This window comes from Tetrao urogallus (assembly GCF_951394365.1).
Source record: "Tetrao urogallus genome assembly, chromosome: 3".
Taxonomy (NCBI): domain Eukaryota; kingdom Metazoa; phylum Chordata; class Aves; order Galliformes; family Phasianidae; genus Tetrao; species Tetrao urogallus.
Window position 1 is genome coordinate 68716973 of NC_136815.1, and position 21658 is coordinate 68738630.

Genomic DNA, 21658 nt, shown 5'->3' on the forward strand with positions numbered 1-21658 from the left:
AAACATAGTACTTTCCTCTTTCAGTGAAACAGCAAGGCATAAAATTTGAACAATAAATACTGTTGTATTAAGCACAGATGTAAATTAAAAGAACATTAAGGTGGCACACACCCCTTAGGAGAATGTACTGTAGGCTCAATTTTTGAAAAAAGCAAAAAAAAAAAAAAAAAAGAAAAAAAAAAACACCACACAAGCACCCATATTCCTCTGCAATTGAGAGCTCAAGTCAGAAACTCAAGGCACGACCAAACAGATATGACCAAATCTCCTGGAAATAAAACAGCAAAAAATTCTTTCCTGTGGACATTTGAAGAAATTATTTCACATGAAGGAACAAAATTTAGCATAATTTACTGGAAGGAAAAAAAAAAAAAAAAAAAAAAAAATCAAGACTACAGTATAAGCTCCCTCAATTAAATATTAAGCAAAAGTCAAAAGTCATTATTTCATAATTGAAAAAGGGAAGCTTTGGGTGAAAGCCAATTCCAGTTCTTCAGTGCAATAAAAGTAGCATTTGGAACTAAATCAATCAGTGGAAAGTAGATAACCTATATCATAAACTTACCATGTAGGTAATTGACTTGGTTTATTAACATATAGAAAAAAAAAAAAAACCAGCATGAAAGAGTTAAGAATAACATCTCAGAAATAAAAAGAAATCTATATTAAATGACAACAGTAAAATCACAAAAACGAAAAGTAAAGTTAAGTTTTATCAATATTCAAAAGGACAAAGGAAGGGTGAGGTTACCATAGACTGACCAGTGGGCACTCAGCTTTGCAAAGAGAATTGGCATAAATTAGGAAAAAATGGTATTATAAACTAAATCAACCCAGTCAACAAGGAGCTTAACAAATCTGATTTATTTCTATGATGATTACTTGTCAGGATTAACAAGTCTTATAATAGACACCTCCCTGTTACTCTACACACAGCCTCAACAGAGCATGCCTTACAGAGGACCAATAACAGTCAGGCATCGCTTCGAGATATTTCATGCCAACTGCTTCTCCAGAAAAAGAAGGAAGGTACCAAGTGCAACTCTGGAGCTCACTTTCCTTCTGAAGTCCCCTCAGGCCATGTCAAACATATTACAGTCTTCTTCTGTCAGCTCAAGCTTCCTTCATACAGCACCTGGGCTCCCAAAGCTGGAAGTGATCACAGAGTATCTGTCACCTGTGCATCTCTTATGCCTTTAGATCACAGCTTTTCTGGTTATTATTCTTTAAATACATACAACTTTGTGAGCTTACTAGTTTTGTTTGAAATATCATTATTATTATCAAAAACATTAATCAGGTATGTCATAACGGTAGACCAAGTCTTTAATACTCTTGTGTTGCGACACTTCAAGTATATGCCTTCTATTTTTATGTTTTAGATGATACAACATACAGTATACAGCAGCCTACCACATAAATAGTCATGAATGTTTTCTGTGGTCTTTCACTATTTGAATCTTTAATATCTTAAAGTCTCACTGCTGCTTTCTAGGACTTTTATATCATGGTATCAGATTCTTAGGCAGCAGCTCCCTGCCCTTCATTCCAGTGCCGTAAAAGTACGCAGAAGGGGGTAAGGTCAGAAAGCATAATCTGTCAGTAAGGTTGAACTACAACAGCTGGATTGAAGACCATTAAAGAAGGAGTAGATAAATGGCATGAGAATATAGTCTAACTGGGAAGGAAAGGAAGGCACGAATTGGTATATCCCATAGCAAGGGTTGTACTACAATTAGCACAGATCAAGCATGTACACATAAAGAGAATTACTTCAATTAAAGACAGGAATCTTCAGAACACCTTTCTTTTGATACTATTTCTGAAGATGGTTTACACTGAAATAACATGGTCTCTGCTAAAAAATCTTCATTTACACCTGCCATATTTCCTTTTGTCTTGTCCTAGGTCAACCTCTAGAGCTCTTCTAATGCTGCATCATGTTCGTACAGTAAATAAAATGGCAAAACATTGAAACAGCACAAGAAAACAAATAGTTTTTGCAGGGTTAGAGAAATGTCTAGTCTTACTAGTCTTACTTTGCAATCAAGTTATCAGCAGACCTGGATGAAAAAGTGTCATAGTGGAGAAAGACATGAACAGGAGAAGGACAAAGCATTAGCTTTTAAAAATATTTAAAAAATCCATTTACAAAGGTATAAAAGGGAGACAAGGGGAGAAAGACCCTCCTTTTTCAGTAGGATGACAATTTCTCTTAGATTTAACATTAAACCATACCTTAAATTAGATCTAATCAATCAGTGGAAGGACAGACATTGATTACTCTGAACAAAGTGTTAAATGAGCAATAAAACCCAGATGGATGTTCAAAGCATGCAGCAGCTAATTCCTGGTGCCTATATTCTCCCAGTATGCTCAAAGCATCTCATTAACAACAGACTCAGATTCTCCTGCTGGGAGCAGACAACAGTAAGAAGTGAACCTGTACAGTTATTTATTCCTTTATTAGAGATCTGTAAACCACTGTTAATGAATCCCTTAATTTGCCTTTCTGTTATTGTGGCAAGTAGTAGTAATGGTTCAAATTAACGTTCCCAAACACACATCTAATTAAGTGAAAAGGCATACTGTTATAGTCCTTCATCAGCAGGATAAGGAGTGACTGAGGCAATAAGCCACCTCAAGTAAGTGATAAACCTCAAAGCAAGTTTAATTAACTTGAAGGAGAACATACAGGAGAAAGCCACTGCTGTTAAAAAGCTCTGCTAAAAAAAAAAGAAAAAAAAGAAAAAAAAAAAAGAAAAGAAGAAAAGAAATCTACTTATATATTATTCTATTAAAAAAAAAAAAGTTGGATAATAGCTTTAGAACCCATTTTTTATAAGCAAACAAAAGAATTTAAAGTAAAACTAGTAAAGTTTAGTATAAAAAATAGTAAAAACTAGCCAAATTTGAATTGTAAAAACTTTAATAGTGCACTTCATGAATAGCCTCCAGTCAGGCTCTTACCAACCCACAGTTTTAAGCAGAAGATGCTTGGGAAGAAGAGGGTTACTTTACTCTCACTTTAAACAAATAACCTTCTTTTGGTATAACCTGGTACAATTTGAATAAAACAATTTTGGATTAAGAAAAACTAACAACAAAAAAAGAACAGATGGAAAGAAAATGCAACTATTTCAAACCCAGGATTTCTCCTTTGAACTATGGGTTTGAGACCAGATTCTAGTTAACTGTTTAACAAGATGCCTGGAAGAATTTTAACACTTTCAGATTTATAATAACTAGAATTGTTAAGTGTTTACTGTGTTGTCAGGGAATGAAAGAAGGCAATGCACAATTTGTCAAGACAATTCTGACACTGCTGCATCCTCCCCCTGAGAAGGTCTTCCCCCATTTATTTGAGCTTTCCAGGGGGGAAACAAAAAAAAAACACCACAGGAGATGGAGCAAAGTCTGTATAAAAAAAAGAAAGCAAGTGGGGAACTTCATGATCTCCCTGCTTTCTAGCTTCCCAAAATATAGGATTAATTATCATATTTGATTATATTTGACTATATTATATTATTAAGTAGGTCCACTAAATAGCACACAGATAAATGTACACCTGAATATTTTATTAGGATTTATCAGAATAAGATAAACAAATGGCCTTTCATTTCCTTGAGCTCAGTGATGACCTAATGTCCTAAAAGTAATCCTTCGCTGATGCCACTTAATTATAAAAAAAAAAAAAGTGTTTTGATATATGTTTTGTTTTTTGAAGAAAACAAATGAGTTTGTTTCAGATGTTTCAGATTTTCAGAGAACTCATTTACTTTGTCTGTCAGGTCATACATGATGTAACGAACAATTTCTGCGGCAAAGCTTAGAGATAGGGTAATTTAGCTATACTCCCATAAAACTCAACATCAAAAGCCAACAGCCACCCTATAATGTACTAACAGTTGTTTTGCATCCATACAAGTGCACAGAGTCTCTTGTTAAACTATTTTATTTCATTTCACTTAAATGTATAATCTCATCCAATTTAACACATACCTATTAGAAGAAACAGTTCATTTTACACTAAATCTAGATCCAATTGACATAATACTGAAAAAATCTGTCATATTCTCCACATGCTAATTTTAAAACCTAGCAACCAGAATAGAAATAATTCTTCTTCCCCTAATTCAGCTTCAGAAATTGAAGTTTAATCTTTGCCTGTCCTCACCACGTGCTTTGGGCTGCTTTATCAATGTCAGGTAATACAGCTTCTCCCTCTATCTCTACACGTCTGTCTCCACCTCCTCCAACCCCATTCCTCCTATTTCTCAAAGCTAACTAAATTAAATTTTCTACACAGGCAAGTTGTGGGAAAAGGTCCCAAGCAATCAAAGCAATGGAAGGTTGTTACTGAGATCCAGGTTAATTCATCCATCATTTTAGAAGACACTCCTCTCCCTCTGAAACCCTCGCCAACAGTGCACATATATCTCAGTTTGCACAGCAGGTTGACAGAAGACACAATTATAGGGTTTTAAAAGAAAAGTACTACACATTTGTGCTTCAGATTCAATACGTTATTAAGCAAACGTGTTACACTGGAAGGCGGTTAATGATTGTCAACTCTTTGACATGCAGACAAGTGCAAGCCTACACTAAACACTAGCTCTGCTAGTGTTCTTTTAACATTAAAACAGAAGGTATAATTGAACATTTACTGAACAGCAGTATTCAGAAACTAAAGCAGTAACTACTAAAACAAGTTGGACTTCATGATAGGAAAAGCATTTAAGTGTGACCTAGGAGGTCAAGACACCTCCCACGGTTGAAGTACAAGATTTGTGAGAAACTTGAGAGGTGATTAACAAAAATTGACTGCAGTTACTTTATTCTATTGCATTCAGAGAAACATAACTATGCACACTCTAGAAATAAGCCAGACTGAGCCAAAAAGAACCTTTACTCAGATTGATAATTTCTCTCTAGAATGGGGGTAGAGGAATGGGGGAAATGGGGCAGCTGTTCCAAGTTGTAGGCAATACCGTAGCACAAGGAAAATCCTAGTGCTAGGGTGGGTGGGATGATTAAAATGGAAGTGTCAGCTAGCATTGGTCCACTTCAGATAGTTTTCAGAGATCTCTATGGGTAGTGCAAGGAAAGTGAAATGAGCCTAAGATACTCCTAATTAATCAACTCAAAACCTGCAGGAGAACTGAACATTTCACAAAACAAAATGGCAGCCAGAGATGTCTCCTGAGAATGGGAAGATAGCTGTGTCCAGGAGAAAAAATTAAGTTTTTTTGCAAAACAGCTGCAGAACATCCACAGACAACCAGATGATCACCTTTATTTCCCAGAATGAGTAGGCAAGACTAATTTCAGCAATAAAGGATTGCAAATAGCCGTCCGGCTAACTGCCTGCTATGGAAAATACTCTTCCTTCCATATATTTAGAGATCTCTATCTCAACAATAGCTATTTTTCTTCTGTTCATACTGGTAAAATGTGACAAAACTCATTGTTTCTTGACTAAATTACCCATGGCCAACTTCAAATAATTTGGTTTACTGCCAACACTACTGTACAGTTAATACAGCTATTTCCTCCACTAGATGTACCCACTGATGGATTTACAGGCAGTCACTGCGCACAGGCTCAGCCTTTTCTCCCAACACTGATTCCAGTTTTCTTCTGGCAGCTCTTCCCTACATCTCTTGTAAGCATATACAAGCAGAATTATATACACTATTACAGTTTAATTCTCTCAAGAATCTTGTGCAATAGTATCAATCTTTCTCTGTCACTAGCGGAGACAGTTTTTAATGACTCATAGGATCATATCTGCCTTTTTTGCTTAGCCTCCAAAGAGAATCCAGTGTGTATCTCAGCTGGGATCCTCTCCATCTTGCTCATTACATTAAAGAAGTCATAAACCTCTATGGAGGCTATAGAATATGGAAGATAGAAGAGGTCTGGGCTGTGAAAATCATTCTTAATCAGCTCAACTAAAGCAGAAGCCTAGGGGAATAAGCATGACCCCTCAGTTTTTTTTGGACGCTTGAGAAATAATTTGTAATGGAAGTACTTCTCCTGACAATGTAAATCAACTAATATATTAATGCAAGTTTATTTGTATCTTTGCCACGTGCTGCACTACTACTAAATGACTGGGTAACATATTAAAAGATTACAGACTATCATTTTCACCACTAAAACAGGAAATTTTAATTGGCCTAATCTTAGTGAAATTTCATTTGATGTAGTTACTAGTTTTTGAATACAAAAGTGCTAGTACAAGAACACAAGATAATAAAAAACTTATAATTTCTTGGAATAACTCAAGACAAACGATTCTGTAAATGATATTGCACAGGAAATGAGAAATTAACAGTGCATTCTTCTCACTGTCTTTTATTAGAGCACATTTGCAGCTTAGGACAGAAAATTTCTCACTGCTTTTAGGACATGTAAAGCCGATAAAGTACATGAGGAAGAAACTTGAACTAAAATTTATCCACAGGCCTTAGCACAAATATAATAATGTTAATGCTCTATTCAGATGACTTAGAGTGAAGCATAGATACAAACAGTGCTTCAAGGAAAAACTCTGGGAACTCATCACTCAACAGATAAAGTTACACACACGCACTCAGAAATTTATTTCCTCTTCTCAAATTTTGCGAAAATTCACATTTGTAACATCCTTGGAACCATTTGTGACTACAACTGGCTGCAAGCATCACTCCTGAAAAGGAGCCGGAAGCTCTAGATCACATTCTCATGGAGTGGATTCACTCTACACAATCAGGAGGACTCCACGTAAAAGGTACATAATCAGTAACACCAACTCTTGCAGTTATGAGCCTGCAGCACCCCAGCAATACCTTGCTCATCAACTGAATCTGTGACCCCACAACATAGAATGTCATCATACAGTATAGCAAGTGCTTCAAGAATAGTACAATATGTGTGCTAGACACAGAAAGGTTCACCTCTTGCAGGAACAAAAGTTTCTTGCAGTGCATTATACTGCTCTTTCTGGTTCAAGCTCATTTTCAATTAGGAAACAAATTGGGAAACAAATATACTCCAATGCTAAATCTAACAAAAAAATTACATGACTAGAACTTCAAACATTTTGTACGGTAAAACATATTCAAAAGGAAGACTTATTATTTAAGTCAGTTGGTTAAGATCTTTTGCCAATGAAAATGTTTTACTATACTTTGGATGCTAAGAGAAAAAAAAAAAAGGTGTATAAGGACTGACAGTGCTTCCAATGCTGACAGCTAGAACAGCATCATTATTTATCACAGCTTGCAAAGTACCATTCTTACTGTGTAGAAATGATGATTATCACTGACTTCAACACTAATTCTGCAGTCTTCAGCAGATTGTAATTGGCACTGCACTGAATAATTATTAGAATCACCCATGCAAGAAGAGCGATATTGTGTAGCCAAATCATTACAAGTTTTTTGTTATACTAACTTCTGTCACAGTTTCATACAATATCTGCCTTGTTTTACTGCATGCATCCAAAGTTTGCATCCAAAGTTTGAGAGTACCCCAGGATATCCCTCTTAAAAAGGATAAAAGAGTAAGACACTGTGCACTCTCCAATAGCAGGCATTCCATCTTTTAACTTGGGCCAGGAATAAGTGAAATAAACTAACAGTGTTTAGCTGAGTGAGTGTGGAAAGGAAGAGAGTCATACAAGAGAAACTTGATGTCAGAATTTGGCTCAGTATTACTTATCAAATAATAAAATCAAATCTGATGCAACATGAAAAGAAAATACATTTCTCACCTTGCTCCAGCAATAAGCTCTTTTTGTCCTGGATCAAATGTTAATTGTGAGAAGTCTACAGCATCTTCTGCTCTGAACACGTGTAACCAAGGGGCAATTTCTAAAACAATGAAGAAGAAATATATTTGTTATTGTAAATATCATAGTTACAGTACATCAGGTCCATTTGCAGATATTGTGAGGCTGTGAGTTCTCACTATGGTCTGCTGAAGAAATATAGAATATTTCCACCACCTTGCCATATAATCTTCACTACAGACTTATAAAATATATCAGGCATTTTTATAACTTGTCTTCCTCAGACCAATGCACTACTACATAAAACACAGGGCAGAAAAGAGGGCAAGCTGCTGAAAATCAACAACAAGCTGTATCTGCATTTCCTATTTTCAAAATTAAACACACATAAATAACCAACTCAGTAACCAGTAGAACACCAGCTCTTTATATATTTGTACTGCTATTATTCTTGCATCCATATCACTAGTTCGACACAGGAGTGTGTTAATATCACCACAGAAATGACAAACTTTGTTCTGGAAACATAGTAAGATTCACTTATTTTTATGTAGACATACTGAGAATATAAATGGTTCTTTAAAGAAAGTGTAGTTGCAAAGAAGTACAACCCTCAGAAGTTTCTCTTAATTTTCACAATATCAAAAGGCTATTTTTAAACATTTTTCTGCAAATCAGTCACATGGAATGTATACAAGAGTAGAAGAAATCTACTTGCATATGACACAATGACCTGCTGAACCATCTATTTAAGGACTATAGTTACACAAAAGTCAATAAAAAGACCAAGGCTGAGCACATGGTCACGCCATTTGGAATACAGTCAACACCAACCCCCCCGAGAATACTACAGCATTGTCATTTTTGGAACTGATATCCCCAGCTGCAGTTCAGGTTATCAACCCCATTATAAACTTTCTTCTTAACTCACATGGATATTTTTACTTTTGCAAAAGACTGGATTGAAACAATCCATGTCTTCTTCCTGTTTCTGGATGATTTGTTCTTAATTTAAATATTGAAGTTTTAGCACAGGTAGGTCATCCATGCCTACAGAGAGAGCCCAGGAGAAAAACATTGTTCTGTGCCCAAATTCTCAGCCATTCTCAGCCATTGCAGAGAATCACTGAACATACTGTGCAGAAGCTGCAGCATCATATATTTGGAAAAAAAAAAAAAAAACAGATGGAACCACACAGTAGAATCACTTGGGTGTCAGAAAACTAACTTCTGCATTTTTAATGACAGCCTGTATGCATCTGGGAAATTACCAGCCTGTAATGTCAGTTTGTACGCGTTCTGCAGAATTTGTAGCTGTTTCCATCTGTGCTGGATAGGTTATCCAATCAGGTCATTGGAGGGGATAGGGCCACTTATTAAACAAATACGTACAGCTGCCACCAGCTACCACTACAGATGCCGTGTACAGAACCTAGGAGGATTCAGCAGGGAAAAGAATATATATATACACGTTAACACATTATAGGCCTGTATAGCTGTATATGCTATATATATACACTATATATATATATGCTATATGTATTTATCTATTTATGCTTACACCTTAGAAGGCTGCACAGGAAAGCCCAAAACAGGCATTTCCTAACTTTTGGATACTTGACTTTGCAACCTCAACTATTCAGTGATGCCTTCTGTATGAAATGATCAATACCAAAGTTGTAAAAAGTCAAGAAATCAGGTAGGACATAGATAAAGAAATAGAGATGCAAGTCTTTAAGAAGCTCACTTACTCAGAGCTTTAAAACCAGGCCAGAGGGCAGAGGATGCACCAAAGCTGGAAGAACAACCCTAGGACACGAGTTAATGGCAGAAGTCTCCCAAGGAGACCAAGAAGCAATTCTCTTCCACTTGTCCTGTTGTCTCAGTACGGTAAAATAAAACTTCAAAGTACAGCAAGGAGGTGATCAACATCATTTCCAGGTTTGGAGCAGGGAGGGCAGAGGTCAGGCAGTGCAAGGCAAGTCAAGGTGAGGGAGCGAGAAGAGAATTTAGGAAATCTCACTGAAATCTGGTTCCCCTCTGCTCCTGCAAACAATAAATCATTTTATCCTTTCTTTGTTGCATTCAGCGTCATTCTTGCTTGAGGGATTAAGGTCAGGAAGATCAGATGGCAGCAAGAATTACTTTCTTTTCATCAAAAACTCTAAAACCATGTCTTGTTTGCCACAGTAGCATCATGTGTTGCATAGGAGCAAACTTTTATGGGAGAAAACTACACCTCTGTGATATTTTTGCACAGGAAAGCAAGCAAATAACAACAAAAATAGAATCAAAGCCCTTTTAAGTGGGAAACAAAAGCTTATTGGTAGAATACTGCTTCAAGTCACATTGTAAAGAATTGATGCAACTGTATCACAGAAGAAAATTACCCATACATCAAAATCTAGTTGAAAACCCACAGGTGAAATTCTTTCCATTCTTTCACGAATTCTCCTTAAAGTAAGAATTGTATAAGAATCTATTAAACATCCATAAAATAATTTTCTTAGAATTGAAAACCCATTATAAAGTAATAATTTCATTTTTGAATTGTTTTCATAAGATGCAACATGACATGTTTTCCAAAATAACACAGCTATATATTTTGTATACTACAACAAATAAAGAATGCGTAAGTTAATTAAAAGCTGTCTGTTGATATGACCAAGCTATGCTGCGTGCTGATCACAGGTGACAAGTTACAGCAATCCCACTCCTTCCCAGTTCTCACCAATCCCAAGTTTTCCCTCCTCTTCCCCCAACTGTATGTCATGTGCAACAGTTAAATATGCAGTCCTTCTCTGAATCCTCTCTTCTCACACCTAATATTTAAAAAAATTATTCTGACACATCTTCAATCTATCTTCTCCCCATCTTCTCCTCTTTTAACGGTGAATGTGCACATCTACTTTTCCACATAGTTCTCAGGCTTAAGCCTGTCCATGGAAGAGTAATGCATTGTATGCTACTGTCATACCATCAGTATCTGCCCCTGAGTTCATGGGCCAACAGAGTAAGATAGGAGGCACATTCGGAGCTGCCCTTGTGGTACTAAATTTGCAAGTCTTATAATTCAAAAATGTTCCCAAAAGAAAATTGATCTTTTCCCATGAAATTAAAAGATAAATGTGGAAAGAGTCAAGAGATTTTGAGGAACCTACAGCTCTTTCACAAGCTGTGAACTGCAGTGGGTTTCCCTGGATCTTTCAGGGTTTTGTTCTTTCTTTAGTAGCTTAGATTTAATAGGAAGCAAAGTGTGCCATGGTTCATAAACACATGGAACAAAAAATGCACTGTAGTTCCCTCTGCTCGTAGAACAGTCAAGGGAGTCTTCTAACAGGAGGTTAACAATCAAAGCTAGGCAGGAGGGTGTTAGATAATCATACAAATAACGGAAGTACAGAAATGTGCCTCATTTTTACTTTAATATTAGTGTCTGTTCAACAGGCCCTGGCTTGTCTGGTGTACATTGCTGTGAACTAGCCACAGGCTGCTGAGCTCTGCAGTTCTTTGTAAATGAAACGGTCAAGTTTTCTCTAACCTAAGTTTCACTGTTCACCCCACCAAAATTGAGTTACGGCAACTAAAAAATAATTTGAAAAATGACAAATAAGGGAGGAAGAGGTATATTTAGAAATGAATTCAGAAGGGATATTTAATGGAAAATAGTGAAATTGAAAGATGAGACCTCCAGTCTCACTAGAAAATTAACATAGATATTAAGAAAAATTAATAGTGTTCATGATGTACACATACGCCTCTTCAAACCATGGTGTCCTTTTGGGTAAATAAGAAGCACAAAATTAAACATCTGTGCAGAATCACTTTTTGAAGATATTCTGTTAGCAAAATAATAATTGAACTACTGTGAAAATGAGATTTGCAATATTAACAGAGGTCTCTGGGTGGCATCAGTAGTACAAAATCACTAATCTTATCATAAGAAAATTAAAATCTGCTACTGAATGCTGAAGTTGTTTTCTAATTAAACATATCTAATCTAAGTATGGTACATTAATCCTCATCTTCCTGAGATTGCATATTGATTTTAGCCTATCTTAGATTTCACCTCCCCGTTATATCTATTTGTACCAAATCTCTATTCTCCTGAAAGTCAGTGGGACATGTCAGAAGCTCCTCCATGATATCCCATGCCGTTCTGCTGCCAGCCTCCCTTCACCCCAGGGGGATCCACCAGCAGAGTTACCAGAGATGGCAAGAGGCCATCTACCTGCTCATTCCACAACATGCTCTGGCTTGGGGTTTCTTTGTGGCACTGCACTTTTTAGGGACCAACAAGGCACACTGGGAAACTTTCTGCTGTGACATTTCCAGAATCCATCAACGCTAACTATTTTAGGACAAAGGCTGAGAAAAACAAGAAATTCTTCAGTAATCCCTGTGCAGCATCGGTATCAATTTCAGCATGATTGTTATGCCCTCATTTTAAGCTTCCCATTATTACCTACTTCAATGAATAATGAATTCATTCAAAACAACTTCAAGAAAATAAGCATCTCTCTGTGCTAGGGTAAAAAAAAATAGAGAAGAAAAATGGCATGCTGAAACCTGTTGCATCTTTTGTAACTCACTGCTGTTTACACATTTTTTCTTACATTTCCAATCATTGCTCTTTTTAAGCTCTTCCATCATATCATCCTCACAGTAATGAATTAAACACACTCTTATCTTGCTGGTAAGTCATCAGCTCATTGCACATGAAAGTACCACAACTCAAGTGAATAATGGAAATAAGTGCAAATACTATTCCACAGGTGCCAAAAGAACAAGACATTTCAGGCAAAGAATGGCTGTACTCCGTCCAAAACCACTCATACTTCATACCTACTGATCCAAAAGGGGCTTTAGTGTGTCAACAACACAACTTACTTTCCTAGGGTTTATTCAAGGTACGTGTTACTCAGCACTCACTACAATGACTTCCAGATTTAAATAACTTTTAAACTTTAAGGTTTAAAAAAAAATCTGTAATTAGCTAGAAGAAAGTTCCTATATTTACACACATATCATACACAAGTGTTTATTTCCTCAGATGAGCTTCTGAAAACAAAGCTATGTACAGACTTCTCTCCATCAGGCACCATGGCTTTCCTGCAGGTCAATGAAGTGGAGAGGAAGCCAGGCAAGACCTGAGAAAATGGCTGTGTATCCTCCTCAAGCTATGGAGACCCAAAGCTCCATAACAGCTAATTCATTCCACTTGGGTTGCACAGTGTTCCAACTATACATAGTGAACACTTAAATTGTTTAAACCCATACAAATACAAGGAATTCTTTACATAACTTTAAAGCTATCCTTTACATATTTGTACATCATATACATTACTTCATAACATTTAGTCATTCTTCACATATTTTTACTTATTTTAGAGCAAATTCTTCTTCTATCTATACTAGTCTAGCACTGTTGCAAAACAGGTCAGTATGAGGTTTCTCTGATGGGTTTTCTTAGTGCTGGATATAGTCACAATGAAAACATCATTAAAGCTAGCCCCTGCTCATCTTACAACTGTAGTAAGCACAGTAAATATTTTCCTATTTCTATTACAAAGCAAAGACTTGTTCTAGGAGTTAGAAGTAATAAGCAATACGCTAATTATACACTTAATAATTATAATATATATAATAATATAATTATTATACATCTCCAATTCTGAGCACAAATATCTGCCCTGTTACTTGCCATACTTCTGTAAGCTGGAAGAATGAATGGTAGAAGCTGAATGCTTTAAACATAGCAGTCTACTGCAAAGCAGAGAACACCTGCCTGTTATAGACTGCTTTTCCAAAACCTTTAATTCTAGACATATGTTTTCTATATGCAATGGCATCCTTAGCTTTAGATCCTGACTGCTAAGGCAAGTTGTCTTGCACAACTGTATCAGTAAAACAACCATGTCTTGCCCATGCTTCTACAGAAAATGGAGCCATGATTCGGGAAGAACCTTCAGGGAGATGATGTAGAGTCCTGCCTCCTGGACTGCACATGCAGACTCCCCATAGGATGCAAAGCCATAAGCACTCAATATAGATACAAATTCAGGTCAAAGCTCTGGACAATCATTAGCCCTTTCTACAGGATTTACAGTGCTATCCTTTACCATGCATTTCATTGCATTTCATAGTCAAATTAAGTATTAATGCATCTTACAGTAGCAGAGTTTAAAGACAGTACTTAAAAACATTGTGTTGTAGTACCAGAGTTGAAGTTGCGCACTTCCTTGCTACTTCCACATAACTTACCCGACTTTTAGATAGCAAGCACATATGTATTCCACCCACAATGAAGAATTACATTCAAGGAAGGTGGCTCTTGTTCCTTTTCTTAGATCTTTAGTATGCTAGTAGGAGAAACTACTGCATTACAAATATTAGGTAAATAGAAAGAAAAAAAAAAAAAAAACAAAAAAAAAACTATTTATCATTTAAACTTACAGAAAGAACACATAAAAAGATCTTTTTTTTTCCTGAAAAATATCCAAAAGCCAAGCCCATCCCCATGTCCCAGTGAAATTCCTGATCCACCTGTTACTTAGATTTGAACATGCTTGCCATATCCTTGTGTATATGGTCCAAATATCCAGATGTTAAATTTAAGGAAGGTGATGAATGTAACAGACCATACAGCGTTTGCTACCAGGCAGCTCTTCTAGTCTAAATGGAATACACCGAAAGCACACTAAATGCAGCATAGGCAGAGAAAAGCAAAGAAAAAAAAAAAAAGGTATCACCAGGCACCAGTTCCTCTGTAAAGTGAAAGGCTTAGGACAGACAGGCCTACTATACATACTTAGTACTGTTTTCAGTGAGAAAGTCACTCCATGTAGACACCCATCAAAAAGAGTACATTTATGTTAGGGCTGTTTTTAGTAATTGTTTTTAGTAATACAAATTTAACAGTATGCAGACATCATAACTGGGAACCAAAAGAAAATATATTTATAGTAGCTAATCCAAAATCGCTACAAACACTGAGAACACTTTTTACGTTAATAATAGACTGGGGGCAGTGAGTCCCTTGCACAGCTGCCCAGAGAAACTGTGGATGCCCCATCCCTAGAGGTGCTCAAGGCCAGGTTGGATGGGGCCCTGGGCAGCCTGAGCTAGTGTGGAGCAGCATTTCCACAGCAGGGCATTGCGACTAGACGGGCTTTAAGGTCTCTTCCAACCCATGCCATTCTGTGATTCTATGATGGAAAAATAACAGTCATTCTGTTGATTAAATAGTGAAAAACTGTGAGGTTTCTAGAATAAGGATGTAGGATGAAATAAGAAAATATGATTTCTGCACACCAATGGATGAAATAAAAACAATTGCATAAGCAAGTTTAGCTAATGCAATACAAGTCTTTATAAAAGAAAAGACGGAGTTGCTATTTTGCCCATCAAGATTAAATCAGCAACCACAAACTACAGATATTTCTCTTTTAAGTCTTACTATGCTACATTTTGTTCCCCTTGTGAAAACATGTCAGACCTCCATCTATAGTTCAGAGCTCAACTTTGCTTATAGGGGAAAAAAAAGAAAGCCAACTTCAAAACTATGCCTTCTTTTCACAACCCACCATTCTGGAGATCTCTTTAGATCATGAGCAAAGCAGCTACCTTTTTTCTATCATCCAACAAACACAACATATCATGGTCCTGGAGCCTCACCTAGAAGCTCTGCCAGCTCCTCTGCACTTTAAAATATATGTAATAAGATAGATCCTAAGGCTAAAAATGCTCTTGATGTTATCCTGTAAGTTCACCAGTTGCTCACTGGGCCCCCAGTTTTTAAACAACTATTATCAGCTTCATAACAATTTTGGACATAACACAGCAGGGCTATGAGTGGTTCATTTATTATTAAATTGGGATTTAAAAAAAAAAAAAAAAGTGTATTAAAGTATCTGTTTCTACACTTAAAATAAGCCATATGTTACACGGAACAGTGAACTAGAACTTCTTTCTTACACTTCCTTTCTACCCAGCTCCCCATTTCTTCTACTACTGTTCTTGTTATTCCCTAAGTCATGACCTCAGCTGCTGGCTCACAGGGCAAGGGAGATACAGCCACAGCAAATGCCCTGCCCTGGTTCCCTGACCTGCTTTCACAGCCCACACTTCTAACCTCCAAAGTCCCAAGGTGCTTCTGTTCAAGAAACATTTAGATGTTGCACTAAGGGATGTGGTTTAGTAGGGAAATACTGGTGGTGGATGTTTGGACCGAATGACTTTGAAGGTCTTTTCCAACTTTGGTGGTTCTATGATTCTAAGGTCTACAATCTAGCCTGCATTCCTGTTTTCTTTGCATGGACAAACCTTCGCCAGCTAGAAATACATACTTCTGCATTCTTATGTGCGTGCAGATGTCTATTACTGGGATAATTAAAGGGAATTTGGGTTCTGACTGTCTGTGCCCCCAAGGAAGAGACAGTAACATCTGCTACAATGACTACTTATTTCTTATTTTTCTGAACAAGGATTTTGAATTGTTTATGTTTCATTGTTCAAACACACGCACGTTGCATACAAACACAAGTTATAAGGGAAAAAAAGACTTAACTCCCACCTAGATGAAAGCAGTTTCAGTGCCACAAGCACAGTTTTTACACACTTCAGATCACTTTAGAGATCTGTAGAAATTAAATAGTGACAAGGCATCAGCCATGATATCCAATTAGAGCTTTTTGTTGTTAAGTTTTTGTTTGTTTTCCCCTTTTTTTTCCCCCCCTCTCTCTTGTACACAGAAACGAGAAAACCAGAAGGGGAAAAACAACAATAAAACCTACTTAGCAAAGTTTCACTAGCTAGCAGGAAGAACTCTCATTAACCACACTCTCCTCATTTGTAAGGAAAAAAACCCTTGACTTACACATAGAGCATCTGATGTTATAATGTTTTTAAATTACACAGTATAAGTCATCTTAGGATAGCATTGTAGTTAGAAATAATAACTAGGTAAGTTTCAGATCTGTTTGAAACTGTGTTTAAAAAACTTTCAGTTGCCCAATCTTCAGCGCTGTATTTTCAACAAATGTTAAGTGACTTACAGACTGTTGCTCAAACCTGAAGTTGAAATATGGATTTCCAAATCCTAGTCCACTTTAAAGCAAAAAGCCTACTCATCTTCACTAACTGCCCAAACTAGGAGCCATAGAAATATCACAACGCAGACTACCATTAAAAAACAAAAGTTATGAAAAAAGGATATGGGTAGAGTCAAAACTAAAGGGTCTGGGAGCTTAGTTCTGGGTTTTTCTCCACGATGTGTTGGAATACAACACCAACTCACATTTGTCTACTTGAACATTGCATTCCACTGTCATTCTTTTTCCATTTTGTCACTGCACACATCTGTTCTCACCATTTTGCAGTGAAATACTCCAAAGTATCACAATGAATAACACCACCTTGATATACTTGAAGCTTGACTACAAGCTTCAGGCCACTGACATAGAAACACAGCAGGGACAGCAGTCTCTGTCTAGATTCTCTGCCATCTCAGCTTTTAGGACACTGCTGTCCTCACAGTAATCGTTACAAATTTTTGATTTTATGATGCTGTCAGCAGGAGATTTAGAAACCACCCCCCTTTTTGAATAGTATGTATATCTGGACACACGACAAACAGTAGCTCAAGGACAGCATTAGAGAAAACAAATGCAACAAAAAGAACTTCCACAGAGAGGCACCTGCAGAACCACAAGATCACTGTCAGCCGTCATGTTTGTAAGGGCAACTGAGGAGCCATCTCCATGGCAGTTCACAGCTAGGACGATTCTTGTGTATTACAGTAAATTGCTTAGCATATTATTCGAGAAGAGTTTAAACAGGTAGTAGAGAGATCTGAGGGATCACTGGAGGCTATCAAAGCCAGTTTACTCTAGCAGACTACAAGTGTTGGAATGGTGTACTGGTTGTGAAACTTCAACCCAAGAACATCACGTGTAAATACACACACTCAGGCCAGGAAAATAAATTGTGTACAAACTGCATTTAAAAAAGCAGTGATTGTTAAGACTAAAGGTGACCAGAAGTCTGTCATCAAATGAGAGGTAGATTTGAATAGAAGTGGGTAATGTTCAGAGTACCAAGAAACTATGCAGCACAGAATAATAATACAGTATTAATTAAAGGTGCTAGCACAAAGATACAGAGTTTCAGAAAGTTTTCAGGACATTTTCTAGGCCAACACTACCGTAGCTAGAATACAGTAAGATTAAGTTCATATACAAGAAGAGAAAGAGGGAAGCTTGGGGGACAGCATGGAAACTAATTTATAGAAGACTTTGGTAGAAGGCATAGAGAAGGAGAACACACTGGGGAAAAAAGAAAACAAATGCAGGAGGTGTCAAATAGAGAGACAACCTCAGCAAAACATAAGCATTATTATCCTGCACCAGATGCACATTCCTTCTGCTTGTATATCCTGTTCACATCAGCTGTTAGTTCAAGAAAGCCTGGGAAAAAAAAGGCATAAGGAATCTGCTGTACACAGCAGTGGTATTTTCAAGTCTTAACATTATGGCTCAATCTAAGGCACAAAAATGAGAAATGGCCTAAATCTGAAACATATAATTTAAGAGCAGAAAACCAGGAGAAGTTTCAGAAAGCTAATCAAACCAAAAGGCTTGAAAAATAATTAAGTAAATAAATAAAAATGAGAAGGGCGTGAGAAACCTCTGTAGAATTCCCAGGAGAGAGAAAAAAAAAACTTCAGTGAAGGAGGTTGAAGCAAAGGAAACTTTTTCCCACTCTGCACTGTAAACCACCTTGCACGTATGCTAACCCACACTTCAGAGTAGGGAATCATTCAGCAGCTCAGATGCAGATGAGTACATTGTCAAAACATGGAGTTTTTCTGAGCTGTGAAAACAATGCCACCCATCTCAGCTGTTTTCACATGTGGAAATAATACTAGTTGCATCAGACCTTCCCCACACCAGTGAGAGATTTGTTCCTCACTGGGGCACTTCTGCTAGTCAGCACTCCAAGCTGACAGTAGCCCACGTTCTCCTCAGTAAGCACAGCTCCCCCTTCCAGTTACCAGCTCCAGCACCCATTGCTGTCCCTGCCTGCCTTCCCCTTCCTGTAGAGGGGCTTAACTTTTCACATTTAGCAATTCAAATATGGCTGTGGCACCCAGCCATAGAATTTACCTTGAAGGAAACCATGTTGTACAATCATAGGAAATGAGTATCTGGTCTTAATGAGGAGTTTCACAAAGAAACCTGCACAAGTTTTATTTATTTACTGTAACGAAGATAAGCATAGGCCAGTTGCCTGTAGATAGTTAAAACAGTACCATGTTACTTTTCTGGACAACACCTGTTTCAATTAGCAAGACTATTTCTCAAAATGAATGTGCTGCAATGACACCTAAGGTGGCATATTACAATGCTAAACTTTTTTTTTTTTTTTATTGCAATGCTTAACACAATTCCTTGATTCTATCAATTCTGCCCTAGACAACACCTCTTAAAGTATTTTCAGGCCTGAAGATATTTTATGCAGGGGGGAAAAAAGAAAAAAAAAAAAAAAAAAAAAAGGATATATGGTAACACAGAGAGCAAAGGAGACAAAGTCTGATGCTAATCTCAGTATGAACTTGGACTTGGGACTTCAAATTGGAACACACACCCCAGCTGCTCCAAGACAACAATAAGGAAAAAAAAATAATAAAAAAAAAGACCTCAAACAAACAAACAAAAAAAAAAACACCTCCACAAATTTTCTGCTAAAGAACACTGTCAGATTGCAGGTACTTGACATTATTAAGTATTTCAGTCATCGTACTGTAAGAGCTAACTGTACAATCATCTCCTCCTAAAGAACATTTTCTTAGTGTTTTCTTAGTGTAACACTGGACACACTACAAGGCAGTGCTACCATTCAACAAGATCTGGACAGATGGGAGCATTGGGCAGAGAGGAACCTGATGTGGTTGTGGTTTAACAAGAGCAATTCTAGCATCTGGGGAGAAATAATCACATGCATCAGTGCAGGTGAGGGGCTGACCTGCTGGAGATGAGCTCTGCAGAGAAGGATCTGGGTGTCCTGCTGTACAACAGGTTAGCCATAAGCCAGCAGTGTGCCCTTGTGGCCAAGAAGGCCCAAAGTATCCTGGGGTGCATTCAAAAGAAAGTTCCCCCCTCTTTCCCCCCTCCAGTCTGCCCTGATGAGACCACATTTGAAAAACTGTGTCCACTCTCCAGTTTAAAAAAGACAGGGACTCCCCAGGAGGAGTCCACTGTAGGGCCACAAAGATGATAAATGGACTGGGACATCTTCCTTATGAGGAGAGACTGAGTAACCTGGCTCTGTTCAGCCTGGGGAAAAGAATAAGAGAGGAACTGATAAATGTTTATAAATACCTAAAGGGAAGTGGGAGACAAATGGATGAGGCCAGGCTTTTCTCAGTGCTACATAGCAAAAGGACAATGAATAATGGCCTAAAACTTGAATATAAGAAGTTCCATACAAACATGCAGAAGAACTTTATAGTAATGGTGATGGAGCACTGGAACAGGTCACCTAGGGAGGATGTGAATTCTTCTATGGACATACTCAAGACCTGTCCAGACTCCTACCTGTGCAACCTATTGTAGGGTACCTGCTTTGTCAGTGGGGTTGATCTCTTGAGATCCCTTCCAACCTCTGCAAATCTTTGATAACAAAACTTGGAGTACTATTAGTAGAAAGATAAGCTTATGACAGGTCAGAGTACTGTATCACCCGAATATGATAAACTGCCATGTTACAAGTGAATATCTACCATGCAAACAAAATCAGCTGTTCAGCATCCTCCAGGCCTGTCAATAGCAACTGAAAGGTGCCACAGAATTGAGGCAGGAAAGAAAGCATGTGAAAAAAAAAAAAATCACCTTAAAATACTGACTGCTAAATGTTTAAGAGTTTAGTAATTCTTTTTCTTTTTTTCTCCTCCTTCTCCTCCAAAGAAAAAAAAAAGAAAACAAATAAAAATATGTATGGACAATGAAAAGGTGCACATGAATGGGCCACACAAAGACCAGCTAAAAAGGGCTGATTCCCAGCTCCTCACCTGTGTGATGCTAACCAGCCACACACATGCTCTCCTTCAGTAAACCCTAGTAGCTCTCTAGTCACAAAGCACTGAAGACCCTGAAGAAGAAGGGGAACAAAATTCACCTGAATCAAAGTGGACATTATGCACTGAGAACTTAATCCTTTGGCAAAGCCTAGTTTACTCTGTGCTAGTTGATTTAGAAACAACGGGTACGCTTTTGTTAAGGCCTTTCTCAATCAGTAGAATCAATAGAATGATCAACAGAATCTTCACACTGACAGCATCAATTAAAGAGATAGAATATTCCTTTAACGTTTTTTGAAAAAAAATATTATGTAGTGGAAAAAAAAATTAATCAGAACAATATTGTTTTTCAATTTCTCTTTAAACACACCAAAGCTTGTGAAAGATTATACAACTTTAGCTACTCAGCATCTTTATTTCTTGATTGTCCACATGTTTCTTAAATACATTTCAGTTTGGAATCTATCTTCTACAGTCTTTCTGTAAAAATGCCCACATCCACTAAAAATTTGTATCATTTGAAAAAACAAAAACAAAAACAACACAAACACCACAACAGAAAACAGATTAATTCTATCTGTAAGCTCTTCTATCAGTAGTGGCAGGAGCTTCTCATTCTGATGCTTTGCTTACAGCCAGGAAATTTCACATGCTCTAAACAACCACACTTAGAGAAAATCAGTCATGGAAAAGCTATGCAAAGGCTAGAAGGACATGTTTGTACAGCTGATGAGCCATTTCATTCATTGCTAAAGTTATTAACATTCTAAGATGGCCCAGCACTTGACTTGAATGCTTACGAG

The 21658-nt window shown here is 37.3% G+C and overlaps 1 protein-coding gene across 1 annotated transcript in view; it reads right to left on the reverse strand.

Annotated features, from left to right (window-relative positions):
• SEMA5A (semaphorin 5A) overlaps positions 1–21658 on the reverse strand; it is a gene marked incomplete at both ends in the record, with an annotated part of 216220 nt that overhangs the window by 184701 nt on the left and 9861 nt on the right. Inside the window, one exon of the mRNA XM_079533089.1 lies at positions 7760–7859. Coding sequence (XP_079389215.1) covers positions 7760–7859 — 100 coding nt within the window. The remainder of the gene's footprint in view (positions 1–7759; positions 7860–21658) is intronic.